General features: G+C 38.7%; 1 protein-coding gene across 1 annotated transcript; it reads right to left on the bottom strand.

The window, feature by feature from the left end:
* Nucleotides 1–17642: 17642 nt before the first annotated feature.
* On the bottom strand, nucleotides 17643–22336 carry LOC134507362 (alpha-1,3-mannosyl-glycoprotein 4-beta-N-acetylglucosaminyltransferase C-like). The gene is made up of 3 exons (XM_063317979.1): nucleotides 22187–22336; nucleotides 19802–19946; nucleotides 17643–18887 (listed from the first exon to the last, which is right to left on the bottom strand). Exons 1-3 carry the CDS (start codon nucleotides 22334–22336, stop codon nucleotides 17749–17751), a joined length of 1434 nt encoding a protein of 477 aa, XP_063174049.1. The 3' UTR covers nucleotides 17643–17748.
* Nucleotides 22337–22777: the final 441 nt, after the last annotated feature.

Here is a 22777-nt window from a genome sequence, read left to right as displayed (position 1 = left end):
TTATTGCTGAGGGTGGAGAGAGACTCTGAATTCAGAGTAAAGACTCTAATGCTGAAATTTCTTCCAGAAGCATCTAAATTTTCTAACACTAGAGAACATTCCTAAGATTAGAATTCCAATGTTGGAAAGGGACTAAAGGAGGCATGAAAGATAGATAGATTGATTGATTGACTGATTGATTTATTAAATTTCTCTGCTGCCCATCTCATGCACAATGACTCTGGGCGGCTTACAAATAATAAAAATGATGGCAATTCAATATGTTACCAAGCATGGTTGGGAGGAGCCTGGATTTGTGGATTCTGAATTCTGATGGTTTGGCAAGATGCACAGCCAAAATATGGCTCATTTTAGGCAATTCTAGACGGAAGGGGAGGGGGAAATCCTGGAGATTTCTAAGATTGTCCACCATTACTTTTTGATTAATCAAGAAATATCTCTTCTATAGATCAGGAAGTGTTTCTATATTCTATATTTTAAGGGCTCTTAGCAGCCTACGAGCCCTTAAAATAGATAAAATTTAATAAAATAACATTTCTTATGTTATTAAATTTTATTTATTGTAAGGGCTCTTAGGCTGCTTCAAACAGCATATGGCAATATCTTTGAAAAATATGCGTGTTAAAACTGTATCTATAAAATCACAGTATCTTTGGCAATATACTTCATTCAGAACAAAATAAAAAAACCAACATTATCACAGCCCAATATGCTATCCATAACTGTGTTCCATACTCACATGGTACAACCCTCAAACTCTGAAGCAACTAGGTTTTCAGCAACCTAAATTCCTAAATATTGGGAGTGGGGGCACTGATTTTATATTTGGTGGGAGGGGATGCCACTGGAAGGGAGTTCCTGCAGAAAATGCTTTGAGTCCCCTCCTTTGTCCCTCACAAGGAGTGGGAACTCTCAGCAAACACTCACTTGCCTTGGATAGGCAGATCCTACCTGAAATAAGTAGTCTTGCAGATAATCCAACCCCAACCCATGTAATATTTGACAGCAATATGAATTACTGGCCATGGAATTCTGGGAGTTGAAGTCCACCCATCTTAAAGGTCCAAGGTTGAGAAACACTGTGCTGAAGTCAAGTTTCAACCGTTTCTTCCATTATATTCTCCAGACACTGGATCAAGACTACTACTGTATCTCCCAGTTAGCTTGGGGAAGAGATAAAGAATTGGGTATTATCAGCATACAGATGGTATTGTGCTCCAGACCTTTGAATGGCCTCTCCCAGTGGCTTCATATAGAAGTGAAATAAAATGTGAGAATGGAGAAAAGGGAAAACTTTGGTGCACACTCTGCTCCTTTTGAATATGCATGCAACATAAGCCTGTGTACACAATGGACGAAGTTCATATTGTAATGTTCTGTCTACCATCTTGCCCATTTTGACTCTTCCCTTGTAGACATTGCTGCCAGCCAAACTAAAAGACCATATTTAAAGCACCATCTTAAAAAAAATGAAGAAGGGGCTTAGAAAGACTGATCCAAAGCTTCTTAATGCTCTCAGCCTCAGAAGTACATTGTCAGAAGTTATTTCCACATAGCATAACTGTCTTAGAAGGTGAGTCACAGATTGGCCTTGTATGTGTTCAGTCCCTCCACAGAGGAGGCGGACATTCCTGCTCTTCAAATTTCAAGGGGCTGATGATGCAACAGTTATGAAATATTTAATTCTGCTTTCCTATGCAGGTATATTTGCTTCTTTGTGCCATTTTTCCTTGTACAATCGACTTCGGCTGGGGCTAGAAAGAGCCCAAGGGCTTTGATGTGGAGAAAAAAAATGTGTATGCAACAATCCCAGAGGTTCTTTTCAGGCTCTCTGGCAACCTTGCTTCCTATTCATGCTGGAGCAACTGGGGCCCTGTATCAAGCTTGGCAGAGTTTATGGGTTCACACCTCTAACTTGCATGTACTCTCAAGTATAAAGTGTCACTTTTTAAAAGTAGCAATACAGCACAGAGAAAAGGCACCTGCTTTTATTATATTTAAATCAAAAGCCACAACGTATACTGCAGTCTTGAAACTGCTTACAAGTTTCATAGATGTTTTCCAAAACTGAAGGCTGTTATCCAGAATGTTAGGCTTGGAGGCCCTCAGCTCAAAACAAAACAAAACAAAACAAAACAACCACCATTCTGCCTTTCTGATATTTTGCAGCATCTGGGAAATGTATCGAAATGATTAAAAATGCATGGCTTGGATAGGAGGTGTTTAGATAAATAATAAGTATGGGAGCTTTGCCGCCTGTTTGCAGCTTAAAAACTCCAATATTTAAATGTATCTGGTAGAAAATATTTGCCCCAGCTTGAAAGCTCCAACATTTAAATTTGTCTAGGAGAAAATATATGTAAGTTCCCCATTCATGAGTCTGAATACATGATCAGAGATTTACACTTTTTGTGAACATAAACAAAAGGGTAGCAAAAATAAATAAAACAATAAATAAATAAAATTATAATTATTGTTGTACCAGAATGGTGATATGATTAAACCATTGATAAGTTCTAAGAGCATAAGGAAAGTCCTGCAGGATCAAATGTCTGCCTAGTCCAGTATCTTCCCACAATGGCTAAACATGCATGCCAGGTGAGTTGACCAACGTGGTAGACTGGGGACGGCAGTGGCAAACCACCCCACTCTATAGTCTGCCAAGAAAACGTCGCGAAATTGTCATCCCCCAAAGGGTCAGACATGACTCAATGCTTGCACAGGGGACCTTTCACCTTTCACTTTTCACCCTGTTGTGCACATGAGTCCCTGTTCCATGAATGAAGAGTGAGGAGTTGGATTCAGGAATAGGGACCGGGGAGTCTTATACGACATCCAAGCCAATCTATGCTTGCTGTAAGAAACCCCCAGGTACAGCATTCCCAGCAGATGGCCTTTGTTTAGAAACTCCCAATGAGGAAGAGTCCAACCAGCCTGGAATTAATTATCTATCTATCTATCTATCTATCTATCTATCTATCTATCTATCTATCTATCTATCTATCTATCTATCTATCTATCTATCTATCTCATATGCTTCTGTCCTGGCAAGTCACACCAACTAAGGTAGTTTAATTATTATTTTATTACAGAATAAAATAACAGAACAATCATTAACAAGAAAAACCCTCAGCCCCCTTCCAAACCTCCATAAAATAAAAAAGGACACTATATAAAGCTGAGACTCAAAGACATCCATGGAGGGACAAGGAGGGGCAAATGAAGGAATATGCATCATAATGCAAACTCTGTCCTTCATGTCCTCACCTGTGATATCATGGCTTTTCCCTTATTTATTCTACATATATGCTGAAGATACTGAGGGAAGCTGGATTTGAAGAAAATGAATATGGTTTTAAAACTGGGGGACGAAACATCAATAACCTGTGCTATGTTGATAACACTGCTCTGGTAGCTGAAAATGCAAATGATCTGCAAGCTTTTGTACAGCTAGTCCTTGTTCAGCAACCACAATTGGGACTGGCAACTTGGTTGTTAAGCGAAGCGGTTGCTAAATGAAACTGTGTGCTTATGATCTTACTTCAGTTTTCCTTTGCTTTACAGACCTGTGGAGGTCATAAATGCAAGGAATGGTTGTAAAGTTACATTTCCATCACTGTCATAACTGTGAATGGTCACTAAATAAGGCAGTCACTAAACGAGGACTAGTAATGACAGTCAAAGAGCACAGTGAAAAAATTGGATTAAATATAAATAAACTCATGACAACTAGTATGGCAATCAACCTTAAAAATATCAATGAAGATATTGAAGTGCTGGATAGCTTCTGTCAATTAGGATTGACTGTCAACAGTAAAGGAACCAGCAGTCAGGAAATACTCCAAAGAATTTTATGCCTACAAAGATCTGATTCATCCTGGCAATGGTTTTCCCTGTCACACTCTATAGAAATGATGGACCTTGGAAAAGCCAGATAGAAAGAGTATTGCCATTTCTGAACATTGGTGTTGGAGAAGACTCCTGAGAATACCATGGAGAGCCAAGAAATCATACAGATCATAGAACAAATCAATTCACACTCAAGGCACAAATAACCAAGATCAAACTGTCATATTTTGGACACATTATGTGGAGATCCAGCTCTCTGCAGAAATCAATAATGCTGGAAAAGATGGGAGGAAGGAGAAAAAGAGGACAACCAGCAGCAAAGTGGATGGACTCAATTACAATGGCAATGGATACACCATTGGAAGGTCTGAAGGACCAGGTTGGGGACATCTTGGAGAAAATCTATCTACGTACAGTATTTGGTCCCTAAGAGTGAACAGCAACTTTATGGCACATAATCATTTTTTTTTATTTTAGATTTTTTAATCCTGCTTTTATTATTTTTATAAATAACTCAAGGTGGTGAATATCCCTAACACTCTTTTCTCCTCCTATTTTCCCCACAACAGCAACCCTGTGAGGTGAGCTGGGCTGAGTGAGTGACTGGCCCAAAGTCCCCCAGCCAGCTTTCATTCGTAAGGTAGGACTAGAACTTAACAATTTCCTGGATTCTAGCCTGGTGCCTTAATCAATCAATATCAATCAATCAATCAGTCAACCAACCAACCAACCCACAACCTACGCAGGGAATCCCAGAGGATACCACAGTCAATGGTACTGAATACCACTGCACCTTCAGATTCCATTATGCTCCTCCAACCTTATGTACTTCCATTTCTCATGGCCCCTTTCTCTTCAGTTCTCCTCCACCCTGATCAAATCTAGTTGTCCTCTACATTTATTCTATCCTCATCCCCTGCACATTCCACTACTAACCCTCTAGTACCATCTCATGCCAGCTCCCAAAATCAAAAACCATCCCTCACATTCAGTGGCGGACCTATTCATCAGGCACTATAAAAATGTGATGGTTTCATGGTCAAACTAGTCTTACAATTAAGATTTTCAAACAAAGCAACTATTAGACCAGTAGATCTAGTCTTCTCTCTGGAGCAGAGGAGTACAAACCTTTGCCATCTTCTGTATGGCAGCCCTTCAGATATTTCATATCACTTCTCTAGCTTTTTTTTTTTTTTTGGTGGAGTCCTTGGTGCTCTCTGGGCCTTGTTGTTTTCTTGCAGACGTTTCATTGCCAGACTAGGCAACATCTTCAGTGCAAAGAGGGAGTGGGCCTTGCTCTCAGTTTATATACTGTGGCTTGCCCTGCTTGTGTTGGTGGGGGTGGTGTTCTCTCCCTGGGAGTTCTTTGATTGGGCTGTTGTTTGCTGCTTGGTTGATTGCCTGAGTTCATAGTTCCTTGATTAGGGTGTATTGTGCTGTTTGCTGATTCATCTGGTGTTAATCCTAGTGTTGATTTTTGCATATCTGGGTGTTGATTGCTGGCGAGGAGGTCTTCTGGTCTTCTGGCTTTTTTGGTCTTTTAGCATTGTTTTTTTAATCCATTCAATTGTGTCTGATTCCCGGAGACTGCCTGAACAAGTCCCTACAATTTTCTTGGCAAGGTTTTTCAGAAGTGGTTTGCCATTGCCTTCTTCCTAGGGCTGAGAGAGAATGACTGGCCCAAGGTCACCCAGCTGGCCTTGTGCCTAAGGTGGGACTAGAACTCCCAGTCTCCTAGTTACTAGCCTGATGCCTTCACCACTACAGCAAACTGGCTCTTCTCCTCTAGCTTAAACATGTCCAATTCCTTCAGCCTTTCCACATAATTCTTGCTCCTCATACCACTGACCAGCTTCACTAGTAGGCTAAAGCTGTCTCAGGCTGTCTATAGAGTTCTTAAAGTGCAGCACTGACAGCTAGACAAAAATCTCATTATTTCTTCTTAGTTTTCTCCCTTTACTGCCATTCAGTCTTGTGTTTAGTATTTTAATGCTGGAAGGAAGTATCTGGGCTACTGGAAGTGGTAGGTAAAGAGGAAAGGTTGGGATCATTAATTTTTCATGGTCCAGATGTGAAACAAAGACTTTATTGAACATTTAAGTAATTACCATCTAATGATTATGGGTTTAAAATGAACAGTTCTTTGGGCCCCTGCCATATGTTCAGACTGAGCTCAAACAGCTGTGAGCGAAATGGCACAGCCTTCAAGGCTTCCTAGACATGGAGGAGTTCACCTCTCAGGATTAACAGATGTGCAAGAATTGTTACAGCATTATTAGCCTAAGATATTTGTTTTAGAAAGCCTTCTGGCAAGAAGTTAAAAGGAAATGGAGTTCCAATGATGAGCAACTTCTTGTGGTGATTTAGCTACATGCTGCTCAGTGGCGGGGGGGAGGGGATTGCAGTAATTGTGCATTTGGTTTAAAGACTCTGGCTGGTGTTGATAACAATTATAGATCCATTACCTCTTTGGTCCCCTAAGATTTACATTGGAACAGGCAAATGAATTATATTCTTAGCAGCATATTTCTCCAAAGGATTGAACTAGTTAAAACAGGCATTAAAAAAAAAACAGTGCAGCCCATACTTTTTATTAGAAACTGCATTCATGGAAAGTCAGCAAGGAGCTGTCTTTATGGGGCAATTGTGCAAGCTTTGAGGTCCTTTTCCTTCCTTGACCTGAGAACTTGATTCAAGGCAAAACCTCCCAGGTGTTCTTTCCAGATCAAACTCTCTTCCTTTCATGAGCTCTTCTTCCACTCTCCTTAAACCACATAATGGTACTCTCTCCACCAGCATTGCTCCAAAATAGTGGCAGGAAGAAGAATGACTTTCTGGGCCAGAATACCAGGAAGATAATTGGGCAATAAAGCAGCGTTCTCCTAATCCCAAAGGATTTGGGAGTCGTGTATAGGGTGTGACGGCTGTTTTTCAAAACTGCTTGCCAGAAGGGATCTACAAAGAGTAGGATAAATAAAAATGTATAAATCCCATTTGAAAGTTAGAAAGAGTTTTTAAAGCTGGTTGGTCCTTTGAAGCATGCGGCTCCCTGGTTGAATCCACTTCTGCCAAAGGGCTGAATGTTTCAGTTTCTGTAAGTCTAATAAAGCGGGCAGTGCCTCCCATCTGATGTTTTAAGGCAAAGAGTAATGCAGGTTCTTCTTTCAAACTCAGTTCAGAGCGAGATTAGTCTGAGCTGAACTGGGCATCAAAGCCTACATACAGAAAGGGCAGGGCTTCCATTACGCTGCTGCAACCATCATCGTCTTGCCTTTTTTGGCCCTCCACTCCACCCCACAGACACCTGTGCTGTATCAGAAACACCCGAGAGCACAAAACACAGTAACACAAGTCAAGAAGGTTTGTCTGTTGAAATTAACAAAAAGAAGCTGTTGAAGGCCAAGATACATGCAGCTCAATCTCGGTAGAATGGACTTTCAGTGCAACAGATGAAATTATTGCTGCAATGTTACAGACTTCGCATAATGACACCATCATGGAAATGACACAATATGATGCAATTTGTGTCATTTGCGTAATGAAGTCATCACTCAAATGATGTAAATTTCCATGATGATACTATATAGTTTCTCATTTAATGGATCATCGGATACCCCTCCCCTCCAGTTGCTTATTAAATCAATTTATAAAGATGTTATTGCTTCACTTTCATTTTCACAGATTCAGCCTCTGTAAGATATAACCCATTGTTTGTATTCTTGGAACTCTTAAGCTCTTTTTCTCTCATTTCTGTTTTTTCCACCTCTTATTTTAGGACTTGTGAATTTTGAGTGAGTTTTGTTTTGATAAAAGCCTTCCCTGCATTTTGGCCAGAGCAAGGAGCTTCCTGTGTGTCAGTCTTGAGCATCTGCAAAGTTTCTTGAACAAGCTGCTCAACTTCTTGACCAGATTTGTCTGGGAATGATTGATTTTTGTATTCTCCTCTCATCCCATGGAGAAGACAACACTGTTGGATCAAAGGTCCTGCAAAAAAGTCCCCAGACAGTCTCTTCATTGACAAAACAAATGCATCCACAGATGCACTTGAAGGACCATGGAGCAGCCTGCCATGAGCATCCACAGTTTGGCTATCACCCTTGTCACCATCTCTCTTTTCCCCATGCTATTATTGTGTGCATTCTTTCTCATCATCATCACACTCCCAACAGCTTTTAAACTGCATTCCCCATTTAAGATAAGACTTGCATGAAGAAAACAGTGCATGGGACTCCCTTCTCCTTTTAGACCATACGTTTCAGCTTCTGCCTAGGCCAGTGTTTCTCAACCTTGGGAAAGAGAGGATACTCTTTAAGATGTGTGAACTTCAACTCCCAGAATTCCCCAGACAGCCATACTGGGAGTTGAAGTCCACACATCTTAAAGTTCCCAAGGTTGAGAAACACTGGCCTAGATTATTGTAATGGAGGGAAGTGCAAAGCAGCCTTTCATGATGGAAGGTAGTGTTTAAAACCCTCCATCCCTGTGTGGAAAAATTGGCTGGGGAGATAATTTGCAGACCTGTATGTTCACGAAAGTGCATGCAGTTTGGAACTACAGTTACTTCCCTGTGTGCATGCTCTTAACTGACTCTATCTCACTACCCATCAACCTCTTTAGAGAAAAAGAGTGTTCCAAGATAGTCTTGTATGCAGCCTTTTCCCCCTACAGCATTATGACCTTGTTTTTCCTGAAATATTCTGAAACAAAAACATGTATTGGCTTTGAACTAGAAAACATCAGGTGTGTGGATTTTTACTTAGTTTTTCCCTGCAGAATTAGAACACAGTGTTGAGAAGATGAGCAGACAGAAGCTAAGCATTAAGGAATAGCAGACTCCTGAGCATATCCCAGCCAAGGAATGATCAGCTCATAAATTCTTCCATGCAGACATCTACTCCTGTTATTCTCTCAAGCTTTATTTTTCTAATACTGATTGTCTGGGGAAGAGAAGCATTTTCATTAAAGGTAGTTGTTAGAAACTGAGAGGAAACTCTGCTGATCAAGTACGAATTATCCAGGGATCCAAGGAACGAATTCTAAGATGTTTGCAGCTTCAAGACTGTGACCAATCTCAATCAGTGCCCTACTTATATTCTGGAAGACACACATTTAGCTGAATGACAGAGTTAAAAACAATAGGCACAAACGTGTGTAGGGTGCCACAGCCTTCATACATAGAGCCTGTAAAGAACACACCATGGTGCTATTTGCAGATTCAAACCCTCACGATACAAGCTTGATCTGGTGAACAGGAAGCCTAGACTACTGTATTTCACACAAGAGGCTGGACCCGCAGGAGGAGACAAGGGAAGGAGGACAAAGCCTGAATGAGGAAAATGGAGAATTAAATATCTGTGTCCTGTCAAGCCATGCATCACTTCCAGCTCCAGTTAGGATTACCTTACTTTTTCTTCCTTTTCAGTGAAGGCTGGAAATCTCTTTTCAAGGAAGATAATTGTATAAATTGCTGAATGTTTGGCTTCCAGTGCCTCTGGCATACAGCAAGATTCACTTGCTTTTAGTCTAGCCTTTCTGTCCCTGTATTAAAGGATGGGTTTTCAAAGCGAAGGAGGCACATCACTGGTACAAACAGATTCTCCTCAGAAATAGGAGGATGAAGGCTAAGGGGAGAGGAGAGCAAATGGTTTCCCATGACTGCAATGATAGCATAACAAAACAGAGTATTCATCTTGGGATGTTGTTGACCTGTCATTTTGCTGCAGGCCTGAATCGAACTACCTTTCTAGGGAAAAGAGAAATGTGCTCCTGCGTCGTAGGCACAGAGAGCTGCGAAAGACTGACCTGTAGTAACAGGAGCCCTTTCTGTCTCTTCCAAATGCTAGTACCATATGCTATAGTGCTATATGGACTGTGGAAGAGAACTGGTTTGGTATAATGGTTAAAGGCATCAGGCTAGAAGCCGGGAGCCCATAAGTTCCAGCCCAGCTGGGCAACTTTGGACCAGTCAGTCCCTCTCAGGCATGGGAAGAAAACAGTGACAAGCCATTTAAAAAATGTTACCAAGAAAACTGCAGGGACTTGTCCATGCAGTCACCAGGAATCAACACTGACCTGAAGGCGCGCGCGTGCACACACACACACACACACACACACACACGAGTACAGTACTCTCGATGATATACTTGCAGCTTCCATGAGTCAAATCAAATGGGTGGCATACAAATTAGTAAATAGCCTTGTTTTGTTTCTTACTTTAGGAGAAGATGGGCTTTCTTGAGGCAGTTACTATACTGTAGCTTCAGCACATATCATCTGGTGGTCCTAGTTCTGATAGGTGGTTTTCGTTTTTGTTTCTGTTTTGGTTTTTAACATTTCTTTTTAGTTTTTAATTTTCGTTTTATGTGTCTTTTTTTCCTTTTCTTTGTTTGTAGTTTTGATGGTTTTCTATTCAGGTTATTTTTTTAAGTTAGACTCCGCTACAGTAAATGTAAATTCATTTTGCAGTTTTTATCTTTAACTTGATTTCTTTTTTAAAAAGTATTTTAACCTATGAAATCTTTAATTATCTCATGGAATGAATAGGGTTTAGTTATTTTTCTAAAAGAAGGCAGATACTAATTTGGGCAATTTAAAAATTGGAATACCTTTTTTGCAAGTAGCCAATATTATCCCATCTGAAAAAGATATTTTCAGAAGATGGATTTGTGAACGCTACATCAGTGGAAAATCAAAATCTATTAGAGATGTAGTAGCTAAAATTAACAAGCTTTAAGATTCATAGTGATACAAGAAATAAATGATCCAGGGATACTTTTTTAAAATATTGGTGATTAAATATCCTAATAATCATGTTGCATATGTTGATTATGATGATCCTACTTAAGATAATCCAGATATTTTGGATTATTACGTACATGTTTTGAATCTCCTTTTACTTGAGGTACAATATGAATCAGATAATTAAGGCTGAAGGCTTTAAACAAGCTTTCCAACATAAATGTTTCATAACATTTTCCCAGCTAAATTTAATTCTTATACATGGAAAGCTTTACTAGGTTAGGTGTACATTTTCACTATGTTGAGCTTTACTAGGTCATATATTGGAATTTAATTTGGTGAATATATAGCAACTTCTAATTTTTTCATTGCAAGAATATCCTTTTTTTTTTTCCAACTCCATATAAGAGTTGCTCCTGGCATGATGGTAGTGGTGGTGGTGGTAGTAACATTGATTTGAACTTTAGTTGAACAAATACATAAATGTAATACAACTCCTGTTTGCAATATCCAGTTGCATATTCCAGTAGCTGCATAAATTACTACAAGTAAAAGTCTTCCTATTTTTTTCATGATGATATTGCTCCCTCATTTTTGAAGGAGTTCTTTTTTATAAAATGGATCAAATCAAGATTTTGCATAATGTTTCATTGTAATTAGATGTGCAGATTTGATGGCTATCTGGGATGCATTTACGGTGTATATTTGTGGTCATATTATTGTATAAGAAGAATTTTAAAAATCTAAGCAAGAAAATTTGGAAAATAGAGTTATTTTTGAATACATATGTAAGACAATCTACACAGGAATTACACAAATAATTATACCAATAGTATACAATTATACAAATCTTTCATGTCTGCTAAATCTGAAACTCAGTATGCACTTGGTATGGATATACCCATTGAGTCATATTAAACAAAGATATTGGGAACAAGAGAAGGACTCAATAAACTGTTGGCCTCTCAACTGAAACAACTGAGACAATTATTATTGATAATTCCATTATCAAGAATGGTGAAGTATATAAAGTCTCCGATTTAACAAATAACAATAAAATGAATTAATAATCTTTTTTGTATTTTTATAGATCTTGAAAGATTATACATGAACAGGCAGTTCACTTAGCTGCAGCATTATTTCTTCAGGAATAATAGATACTATTATCCATGAAAATGGGAACTCTCTTGGTCCTGATGTTACAAAACATATTGACTTCTTGCCCTTATATTGCTTTAGGGTTATATTGAAGCTTCTTTGAAAATGCTTCCCCACCTCTTTTAATGAATGGTTTTTAATAACAAAGTTTGGTTAAATGTTAATGAAGAAATGTTGACAGTAAACCTGGCACAAAGATTATAGAGAATATTATAGAGAATATTTTAATACATATACTTAGAGGTATCCCTGAGAGTATTTCATGACCTTAAGGGGTTTGAAACAGATAAATTAATTACTTTTATTTATTTTTTTATTTTTCAAATTTCTGTTACCACCCATCTCTCCCAAAAGGGGGACTCTGGGCGGTTTACAATAAAATAAAAATTAAAAGCATATAATTTTCAGATTTTCAGCTTTACTTTTGGGCTTATATTTTGGCTTTTCTTTCCTTATGGATCAAGTTCAAAAATCTCTATCAGCACAAATAGTTATTACATAACCCCCTTGGTATTTGGTTCTCTTCTGAGTCCTGGTCTCACTGTGGTTGTAGCACTGAACGTTGTAAGACATATTTGGAAGTTGATTATTTATTTTTCAGATTTGTGCCCTTTCACTGCTGGCAAAGCCTGTAGTTGGGATAGAAGCATAATTTGGTCTCTTATTCCCTCTATAAACTTATACTTGAAAATTGTAGGCAAAGCCTTTTAGATTTATATGAGCTAATAAGGACATTAAGACCTTAGACCATCTTATTTCTGATCAAGTTTCAAAATCGCTTGAATTGCTGTAAGAGCAATTTGGATAGTCCAAAATCGTGGACTGGCATTAAGTCCAATTGAAGTATCTTTTGAGTTCACAATATCGTCCAGACTCAGTAGTGGCATCAGAAACCCGTGATTAGTATTAGGATTAAAAGTGTGTTAGATGATTCTAAATCCACAATCAAAGTATTGTTAAAGTGAATGTTGGTTACTTTGGAAGAAAGAATTCTAAATACCTTATATTAACAAATCAGTGGTTAAGGGTCTTAAGGGTGAGACTGCCCTTCAGACAGTCACCTCATGTGTAGAGTGCTGTACATGGGACTGCCCTTGAAGACCACTAAGAAATTGCAGCTGGTCCAAAACACAGCAGAATAAGCAGTAATGGACATGCCATGGTATGCCCATTGTAACATCTGCATCAGTTGGCTTCCAGGTACAATGCAAGATGCCAGTTATCACCTATAAAGTCCTTCATACCATAGGGCCTGGGTATCTGAGGGATTACTTGTCTCCTGTAGTTTCTGCTCTTCACAGGCATTCTGACATAGTCAGCATGCTCCATGTCCCATCAACTAAACAATACAACCTGATGGGATCCAGGAGGTGGACCTTCACTGTCGCAGTGCCTACCCTCTGAAACAGCATCCCCCTCCAAAAAAACATGTTGGCCTCTACCCTGATCACGTTTAAAAGGTAGTTAAAAACTGAGCTTTTTTCTCAGCCTTGGACTAGAATGGATGGCAAGCCTCTTATAGGATTCTACATGTTATTTGAGTGTGTCTTCTCTTTTGGACATGCATTTTTAAAAAACGGTTACATTTTTATCTGATATTTTTAACATTGTACACTGTCCAGAGTTTTTGTGGAATTGGGCAGCCTTATTAATTTGTCAAATAAGTAAATAAATAAATAAATTAGCAGATACATTTCTGATGCTCCTCAGATTAATTCAACAAAGGGGGGTTGTTTTTTTTAATCATGGAGGGTACATGTTTTCCATCTTTATTGGATACTTTAGGGAAGCTTTCAAAAGGTTCCAACTTCATTATATTGGAAGTGTAAAATACAAGGAGGGGTCATCTACCCAGCCAATATGGGCTTGCCCCATTTTTGTTTGTTTGACTTGACATTCGTGAACTTAATATAGTTTTGGAAACAGTAATATGGTTTAAAGATGTGAATGTACTTTGGAATTACTGTATATTCCCCAGATTTGGAATGTATCACAATATAAAGAATTGTGGACTTATAAAGCATGTAGTGAAAAATATTATTCTTTTTCAATTAATAGATAGTAATCTTTGAACCATGAGTGTAAATTATATAGGTTAGGTTAATGCAACTGTTAAAACTAAAGAGACCATATTATGGTATGTATTACACACACCATAATGACAAAAAGGAAGGAAAGGGAAGGAGGGAGGAGTGTTGTGCAAAATCCCAGGCTTTTGTACATACTTTCCAACATAGATGCAGGTTTGTTAGACATGGTTTGTGTCTTAACATGATTTTTGTTGTAATTTTCCTCCCTTCCTCCTCCTCACTGGCAGATGCCTGTGCTAGAAACAGACTGAAGATTAGGAACCTGTAACCATAGTCCAATATCCAGGATAATGCCTAAGGACATTATAACATGAAATCATGTTATATTGGGTTGTGTAAAGTTACTAGATGATTAATGTGATTCAAAAAGCTACTTGTTGATATGTGTATATGGGTATGAGTTCTATTTTCCTTAGTTATCTGCACTGTTGGAAAATATATATTGTATTTGTGGGAATATGCGGATGCCTAAAGCATTCTGCATTTAACAAATAGTTTATTCATCTAACAACTCACATAATTCTTTCCACCCACACCTCACTGCTACTTTTAAACATTTTGTGTTGTTTTGAATTGTGGATTTGAAAAAAAGGTACCATCCCCAATTGAAGTGACTGACATAGTAGAAAAAGAGGTCAGCCTAAGGAAGTTCTCTGATGTAGATTTGCTGCCATCTAGTGAAACATAGTAAACAGAGTGGAAAGAAAATGTTTAGAAACTTCTCAGCCTTGTGGCTAAGACTGAGTGTAGTTTCCTCTGTGCTTTAATTGTTGTACACTTGATTCTGCTCATCCCACATAAACCCACTCATAGAATTGTTTCATTTGACTTCACGGAGGACCTAAGAATTGCCTTGGTCCATCAACAGGACAGTCCTGTGATCCCATAGACCAGCATTTCTCAACCTGGGCAGCTTTAAGATGTGTGGACTTCAACTCCCAGTCATGCTGGCTGGGGAATTCTGGGAGTTGAAGTCCACACATCTTAAAGCTGCCCAGGTTGAGAAACATTGGACTATGGGATCACAGGACTGTCCTGTTGATGGACCAAGGCAATTCTTAGGTCCTTCAGTATTATGCTTCACCAAGGAGCATTGCCATTTACGTCTATGAGATAAATATCAAAATCTATCTTTACTCACAAGACACATCTTTTATTTTCTGTCCATGTAAATCTTTTCTTTCTATTCTATAACAAAACCCTCATTTAAGGTCTCAGTAGATGGCAGCACCTGGCTGACCTTGGCTAGGTTATAAGCAAGGCTGGGTACTTGGAGGGTAGATCTCCAGGGAATGCCAGGGCTTTAGGCTAGACCAAAAAGTCAAAAAATGTCCCAGAAGAAGTTAACGCCAAGCCGCATCTGTAGTGTTGCAGAAAAGACTGCATGGACATGACCAGAAAGTCACCAGTCAAGTTCAATGTGAAGATTTTATATCGCAAGCTAAGTTTTATAGCAGAGAATTATTACTGAAAAGTTGGTATTCAATTCAGTCAACAATTCAGTCCAATTAAATTATAGCTTCTAAATCTACCTTTTGTAAAAAAAAATTAGGGCATGACATAGGTGGGCAACTTTTTAAAAGATGCATTACTACATTACTTCTTTCAGCATGCCCTAGATCTACAAAAACTGAATGTAGCTAGGAAAAGGGAAAAGGACCAAACAGGGATATAGATCAGGTCAGGACAAGAATATACATGAATACTTATTCAATTAAATAAATACCCTCTCCACAGCAAGGACCAATTAGTTGCTTCCAACTAGCCTGGAAGAAGGACATCAATGTTTTAGCAAGTAGCACATCCATATGCTTTGCCACCATTGCCCATTTTTTAAAAAAACAAATGCATTTGCTCAATAGCAGGGTGTACATTTTGTGTGTGGGTATAAAACTCAATTATTTTGTCCCCAAGTGGGCTATTTCAAAAGATGCAAAAGAGTGCAACTTAAAAGTAACAGATACATTCCAATCTTTTCTACAATTTAAACATATGCTAATCAACCCATAAACTATACTGAGAACAAGCATGATGTAAGGTGCAGGGCTAGGAGTGGGAAAACTATAATTCTTCCTTTGGCATCGAAGCTGGCTGGGTGACTCTGGGTACAGTAGATCATTCCTTTTCAGCTCAGACCAGGGTCAGGCTCTGCAACAAGGTATCTGATGAAGCAAACCCCTCATCATGACATGCATTGATAGCTTCGCTGTAAGGACTAGGCCAGTGCAGTGCACTCCCCATACCAACACATGGGATAAATGTTAAGAACAATTCATAAAATATACCAGTGTTTTTCGAACTTGGGAAGTTTAAGAAGTAGCTGGGGAATTCTGGGAGTTGAAGTCTACACAAGGGGCTGAGGAATTCTGGGAGTTGAAGTCTATACATCTTAAATTTCCCAAGTTTGAAAAACACTGAACTATGCTATCTTGAACATTCTTCATTTGTCAGCTTTGCTTTCCTAATCCTAAACAAATCCTTTGTTTTCCTAAACTTTTGCTTGCTTGTTGAAACTCTGTATCAAACGTTGGAGGAGGGAGCTCTGGATACTGCAGCACACCAAAATCTCATTGGAGCTTCAGCTCATATGTTGCATATCCCTAGTCTATGCTAGGAGTCTCTGATCTTACTGGACAGGTGGGCATACTGGGAAGTTTGAGAGCATATTATTAGCACTTTCACAAAATAGTTGCCATAGTGGCCATGGCTAGTCATAAAACACCTATTTATTAGCAAATAAATTATAGGTAGTCCTCAGTTAATGACTGCCTCATGAGACCATTCAAACTTACGACATTGCTGAAAAAGTAGATTAATGACCAGTCCTCGAACTTATGGCCATTGCAGCATCCCTGAGGTCACATTATCTCAATTCGGGTGCTTGGCAACTGGAGCACATTTACAACAGTCGAAGCAGTCATGTGATCACCAGTTGCGACCTTCACAGCCAGCTTCCAACAAGCAAAGTCAATGGGGAAGCTGGCAGGAAGTCATAAGTCACAGTTACATGACAAAGCATTAATGACTGCATGTGATTCACTTAATAACCACAACAGAACTAACATTGTAAGTCAGGCACGGTCACATGATGTTTCACTTAACAACCATATTGCATAGCAATGGAGTTGCCTGTCCCAATTGTCATTAAGTGAGGACTACCAGTAATGGGATTGCTTCTCAGCCTCCAAGATTTTTTCTACCAAGCTCACTTATTCTATTCAAGATAAGTGGACACACTTTGAAACAGGGCATTGCTTTGCAACTTGCTATCATTTTTATTTTCTAAAATAAGATGTGAGACCAGAGGCATCTTTGGGGGGAAGGGGTTAGAAAAACTCAAAGTGGTGGCATGGCTGTGTGATTGAAGCACTGCCCCTTTTTTACGTGCAACGAAGGCTTTCAACTGCATGGCTGCAGCCACCATGTTAAACAAACATTCTCCCTCCCCTCTCCCACAGATGCTCCTATGCAAAGCATAGAAGAAATTATAAGAAATAAAGATTACATCTGAGGGTGGCACTTTGCTCTGAAGTACACTAGCCGACCATTTGATTAAAAATACAATTTGGTGAGGCATGCAACCTTAGGACATCCAAGAATGTGTACAGGCACAGTGGCACCATAACACCATGCTGGGAAGACGGGTTTGGGCCATTTAGGAATATTCAAGTGCTGTGCCATAATCAGAAATGACATGTTTTTAGAAAAACTTTCATAGTCACAGTAATACTCTTAGCAAAAAACTATTACCACACCACAATGTTGCTTTTCTTTTTCTTTTTTCCTTTCTTGTTTGCCTTCCAAGTTTTATTTTAATTAAGGTAAAGTAGAACTGTTCTTCAATTACAGAAATCAAGAGTTAAAACATATAGTTACAATGAAGGCAAAGAGCTTGTACAATGGAATGTACATTTTAATACTTCTTCACCCAAATATTAATTTTCCTTATTCTCAGCCATTCTTTTTGTGGTGCTGTGACTTGAATTCGAAGACACTCTATGTCATTGTCTTTTTTCTCATCTTTCAACTCAAAACGTCCATTCCTAAATTTTCCTAGTTTTTTGAAAATTAGGCATGTTTGTCCATCTTCTGTATGGACTTTGAGTCTTCCCTCTTCTACATAACCATCATAGAGGATGTCCTTATTATATTCAGCTGACCCTGTGTAAATCCGAATCTTCTGAGGAACAATTGGATTTCCAAAAACAATGGTGAAAAAGCTATCTGCTGTTACATCCTTGCCCCAAAAGACACCATTTCCAGGAGGACACACATTTTCCGGTTCATAATTTAAAACACTGGGAATATTTGTGAAACACGAAGCAGTAAGGAAATCTCCCAAATCTCCAGAATCTTCTTCAAACTCTGGATCAATGATTTCAGTTTCAATACTGTGAAATGAAGAAACTCTCCCTACATGTTGGAAAAGAGAAGGGCGGAAGATTATGAGACTTTCTTGAGCCCGAGATTTATGAAACAATTCAAGGAGCCAGTCCCCAGGCAGGTCATGATAGAACATCAAGAGGAATCGGGCTAATCTGGTAAGGTCAGAGTTATGATAGAGCTTCCCTATGAAGCCCAGTCTGGAAAACGCGATTGTGGTCCACTGTTCCTTTCTATCCTTTATGTAACCTTGTATAATGGATACAAAATTGGTGGAACAAACAATATCATCTTCTAACATCAAATAATATTGGGATAGATTGGCACAGAAATTAATTAAATAAGCATAGTCCACATTTTGTTTGGCTGCATAGCCGATTTCTTCCCTGTTGCCCCAATGCTGGTCTTTCACATTCCCTAATGGAGGATAACTTGCTGTAGAGCTTTGAATAACAAGTAGTCTTCCTGCATTAATATGTTCGCTGAACCTTTCCTTAATTTCTTTGGCAGTTTGGACATTTATCTCAGAATCATTATTGGCAAGGTATATCACTAGGAGGATCTGCTTTAATTCTTCTGGAGAGCAGTGACTGAAAATGGACTCAACTGTCCCCAGTAAACGCTGCTCCTTCACTTTATAGATCGATGAGATTCCAATGGTCAAGAATCCTGGAGTAAAAGAGATAAAACAGATATCTATAGCATGGATAGAACATATTCTTTGTGCAGATTACTTCACATGAATTATTTTGGAAGCCCTGCCAGGTAGGTTATTCTTCAGTCTAAGAATAGATTCCCATCTCCAAATTGTGGATGAGATACAAGAATAGATATACCATATCTGAGCTGCAAAAATCCAGATTATCATTAGGTAAGAAAATTGTAACCCTTTGCTGACATCTAGTTATAGTCTGGGGTTTTTCTGCAGCCCAAATATCTTGTATATAGTCAAGGGGATGGATTTAGAAAACCGTGAATAGAAGGCTGTTAACATATCACAGCTTTCCTGACTAATATTTTCTATGGCCTCAGGGACCCATCAAAATCTGTTCCAGAGAAATGTGGAAACTGCGCTGTATCAGTGAAAGTGGCCTTCCTTCCAGTCTATTTACTTGTCTAAAGCACTGTTTCTCAATCTTAGCAACTTTAAGATGCATGGACATCAACTCCCAGAATTCCCCAGCCAAGAGTTGAAGTCCATACATCTTAAAACTGTCAGGGCTGAGAAACCCTGGTCTAAAGTGATTGAGAGAGTTCTGTGGCAGAGAATCTTTGATCACTTTTGGCCACTGTGTGTCATAAGCTTTCATGGATTTAGGAGGTGTCCTGGTCCCAGTTTCCACATGTAGACCTGTTCATGGCTGATCATAAAGCAAGCAGGGGAACAGGGCTTTCCATGGCAAGTCCCGCATGTGATGAACCTAGAGTTGTTGATTGAGCCAGCCTGGTGCTTAGACCAAGTCATACAATATATCCCACTGACTGTTTGGAGAGTTATTTGGGCAAACCACCATTCCAGAAATGCATTTATTAAAAGAGGGATAGATTCAGGCACAGCTATAGGGAGAATAGCCCATACTTACTCGTTTTAGAGGGAGGGGATCCAACAAGATATTTATATTTAATCGGTAAAGGACCTGAAGCACTTTCCAGTACACTGATGTTTAGATTCTGTGTTTTCTTCCAAAAGGGACACTCTGGAATGATTACCTTCTTTCTTTCTGTAACCTTAAATGTAGAAAATCATATTGGTTTTCCAGCGCCAGCTAGCTGCATTTGCAGTTGACTGAGTTTTATTGTTATCTTTAAGTTGGTATGGCAGTCTGTGTGTCCTGCAATAGCAGGAGGTAATTATTTTAACTTTTTTTCAGAGGTAGACAAGGTCTCCCACCAAACACTGGTAAGCCAGAATAGAAAAGTAAGCAGGGCCTGCTTTGCTTTCTCCATTACTGATTTATAATTGCATTTATTATTTTCCTACTTCATTTCTTGCCAATAATTCCACTAGTATGTTTCCCTTATTTCATTATTATTTCTTCTTGAACTTTTATATGTTTTATTTCATAATTTTATTATTTTCTTCTTATTATTATTTCCCCTATATTTCTCACTTCAGGGTGATTCCCGTTTTTTGATCGCTAACACGTTTTTAAAATGTAAAGCCACCTTCAAGTCAAACTCAGCTCCTGGTGACTTACAGAGACATATCCATACAGCTCTCCTGGCATGATGTAAACCTGGTTTGTTGTTACTTTCTTTTAGGATATTTTTTTCATTTTAAAATATTTTAGTCACTGAAAATATTTTAAATCAGTTAATAAACATCCAGAAAACCTGGAAATTGGGAGGATGCTTCTGGGGCTTCAGAACAGTACTCAAGGCAATCCACTGAAAGGTGGGGGGTTGTGTGTGTGTGTGTGTGCGCTTTCAAGTGAGTTCCAGGAGTTCAACTCCTGGAAACAAGTCCCTGTGGTTTCTTGGCAACATTTTGGAAGTGGTTTGCCACTGAGTTCTCCCTTCAGTTAAAAGCAAAAGACTGGCCCAAAGTCATCCATTTGCTTTTTGTACTTAAGGCAGGATTACAAATTCTTATCTCCCTACTCCTAATCCAGTGCCTTAACCACTAGACCAAACTGGCTCCTGTGGAAAACTTGCTCAGGCTTTATTGTTACAGATGCAAACCAGGTTGCTGTACATTTGAATCCTTTCCAGCAAATGGATGGGAATCCTTATTGACAGTTTAAGATTCAGTACAGTCAAGGGCAAATGTCTTTATAAAAGACATAGAATAACATCTAGGGACCCTCATCTGAGGAGTCCTACTAAAGGCAAAAAGTGGTCGCACAGTGCCTCCTGGTGGTCAATATAACTGAAAACTACCACACAAGGTATTAATTGTGTAAAAATAGAAAAATCCCTCCCTCCCAGGGGTATATAGAGGTCATGTATGACCCCGTACAGGAGGGCTTGACATAATATAACACCTGTATTTCTACTGGTCAGGGAGCGTAACAGAAAGTGAACTGTATATACTATTCTGGTAGCTTCTTAATACTAGCATCAGGCAGAAACATTATCCTGTATTTTTTCTTCCAGTTCCCATTTAATTTGATGAAAGAAAAACTGTTTTAGACATGATTTCAGAGGAGAAGAGGACATTAGAGGAAGTCTCAAGGGTGGAATGTGGTGTTCTTGACCTTTTTAAGTTACGGTCTGGCCAAGGGGTGTCTTTCACTGCAGGGTTCTCTCTCTCTCTCTCTGTTGGTTGCAGTCTCCTTGGCTTCCTGGCTGTAATTAAATTCTAAGGGAAAACATCAGGAAGAAAACCTCTCCCATGGGGTTTTTTTCAGTAGTGGTCCTTCTGTCATCTCTTGACAAATAGGAGAAGAATTCCTGCTTGCCCTGGAAATATTGTCCACCCAACTTCTATGTCCATACATTTAGTTGAAAGTTTCCACCTATGCCAATTTTTCCCTAGTGTTACTACTTATGTCAAATGAGCCTATGCATCACCTCTCTAACCCAGTGTTTCTCAACCTTGGTGACTTTAAGATGGGTGGACTTCAACTCTTAGAATTCCCCAGCCAGCTATGCTGGCTTGAGAATTCTGGGAAGTCCACCCATCTTAAAGCCACCAAGGTTGAGAAACACCAGTCTAATCACAGATGTTCTCCAGACATAACCTTAAACCTAAGCTTTATATTGGAATACTTCATAAGAATAATGCATATTTAATGTATGATTACTTCCAGTGGCTTACTTCCAATGGTACTACAGTGTCAAATACACATATTTCCTGAAAAGCCAGGCACCCTGAAGAATGCAAATCAAACAAAACAAAATATAAACTTAATAAGAACATACTAATGTTTCATTTTAATTTGCAATTGTAAGAATATAACATGTTAAAATTAACAGAAATAAAACCATGCAAAATTGGGTCCACAACTTTTTTTTCAAATACTTACCATGTAAGGTGTCGTTATGGAACATTTGCAATCCTTTTTGCCTTGCTTCCAAATCATAGCAAATAATATGAAGAGTCCTAGGAGAAAGCATAATCTAGAAATATTTCCACAAGTGCAGGTTAGGGACTTCCATACATTCTTAGATTTCATTGTAGTTTTTATTCCAAGACCCTTTAAATGCAAACAACAAGTTTTAATGATCTTCTACAGCAATAAAATACTCCAAAACTACAACTTAATTTAATACATTTTAATACACAGTTTAATTGCTGTTACTGAAGAAATCTTGAATAAATGAAATTTAAAAAATCCCAATCTTTTCTTAGTCAGATGCTCATTTATACCCACAAAATCTGATCATGCATATCTGCTTTTCTAAAACTAGGGAAATGAGAAGATGGTTACCTCCCCCAATTCTCTACTTTAATGCTTCCAAATGATGATTGGCTTTATAGTACAATATTTACACACAATTCAAAAGAGACAGTAAAAAAGCTAAGAAGGAAACAAGAAGACAGAACACATCCTCTCCAGCAGCCAACGCCCAGATAAGCAGGGATTAACACCAGACAGTCAGGCAGACAACAATAC

This window comes from Candoia aspera, chromosome 1 (assembly GCF_035149785.1).
Source record: "Candoia aspera isolate rCanAsp1 chromosome 1, rCanAsp1.hap2, whole genome shotgun sequence".
Taxonomy (NCBI): domain Eukaryota; kingdom Metazoa; phylum Chordata; class Lepidosauria; order Squamata; family Boidae; genus Candoia; species Candoia aspera.
This window is presented reverse-complemented; position numbering and strand designations above follow the sequence as displayed.

What these genes read in the sequence shown, in the direction of transcription:
- LOC134507362 (XM_063317979.1), bottom strand. Translation starts at nt 22,336, where the DNA reads ATGAAATCTAAGAATGTATGGAAGTCCCTAACCTGCACTTGTGGAAAT. An exon ending in CCATAACGACACCTTACATG is followed by an intron (nt 19,947 to 22,186) that starts GTAAGTATTTGA and finishes TCTACATTTAAG; the next exon opens with GTTACAGAAAGAAAGAAGGT. An exon ending in ATCCCCTCCCTCTAAAACGA is followed by an intron (nt 18,888 to 19,801) that starts GTAAGTATGGGC and finishes CTTTTACTCCAG; the next exon opens with GATTCTTGACCATTGGAATC.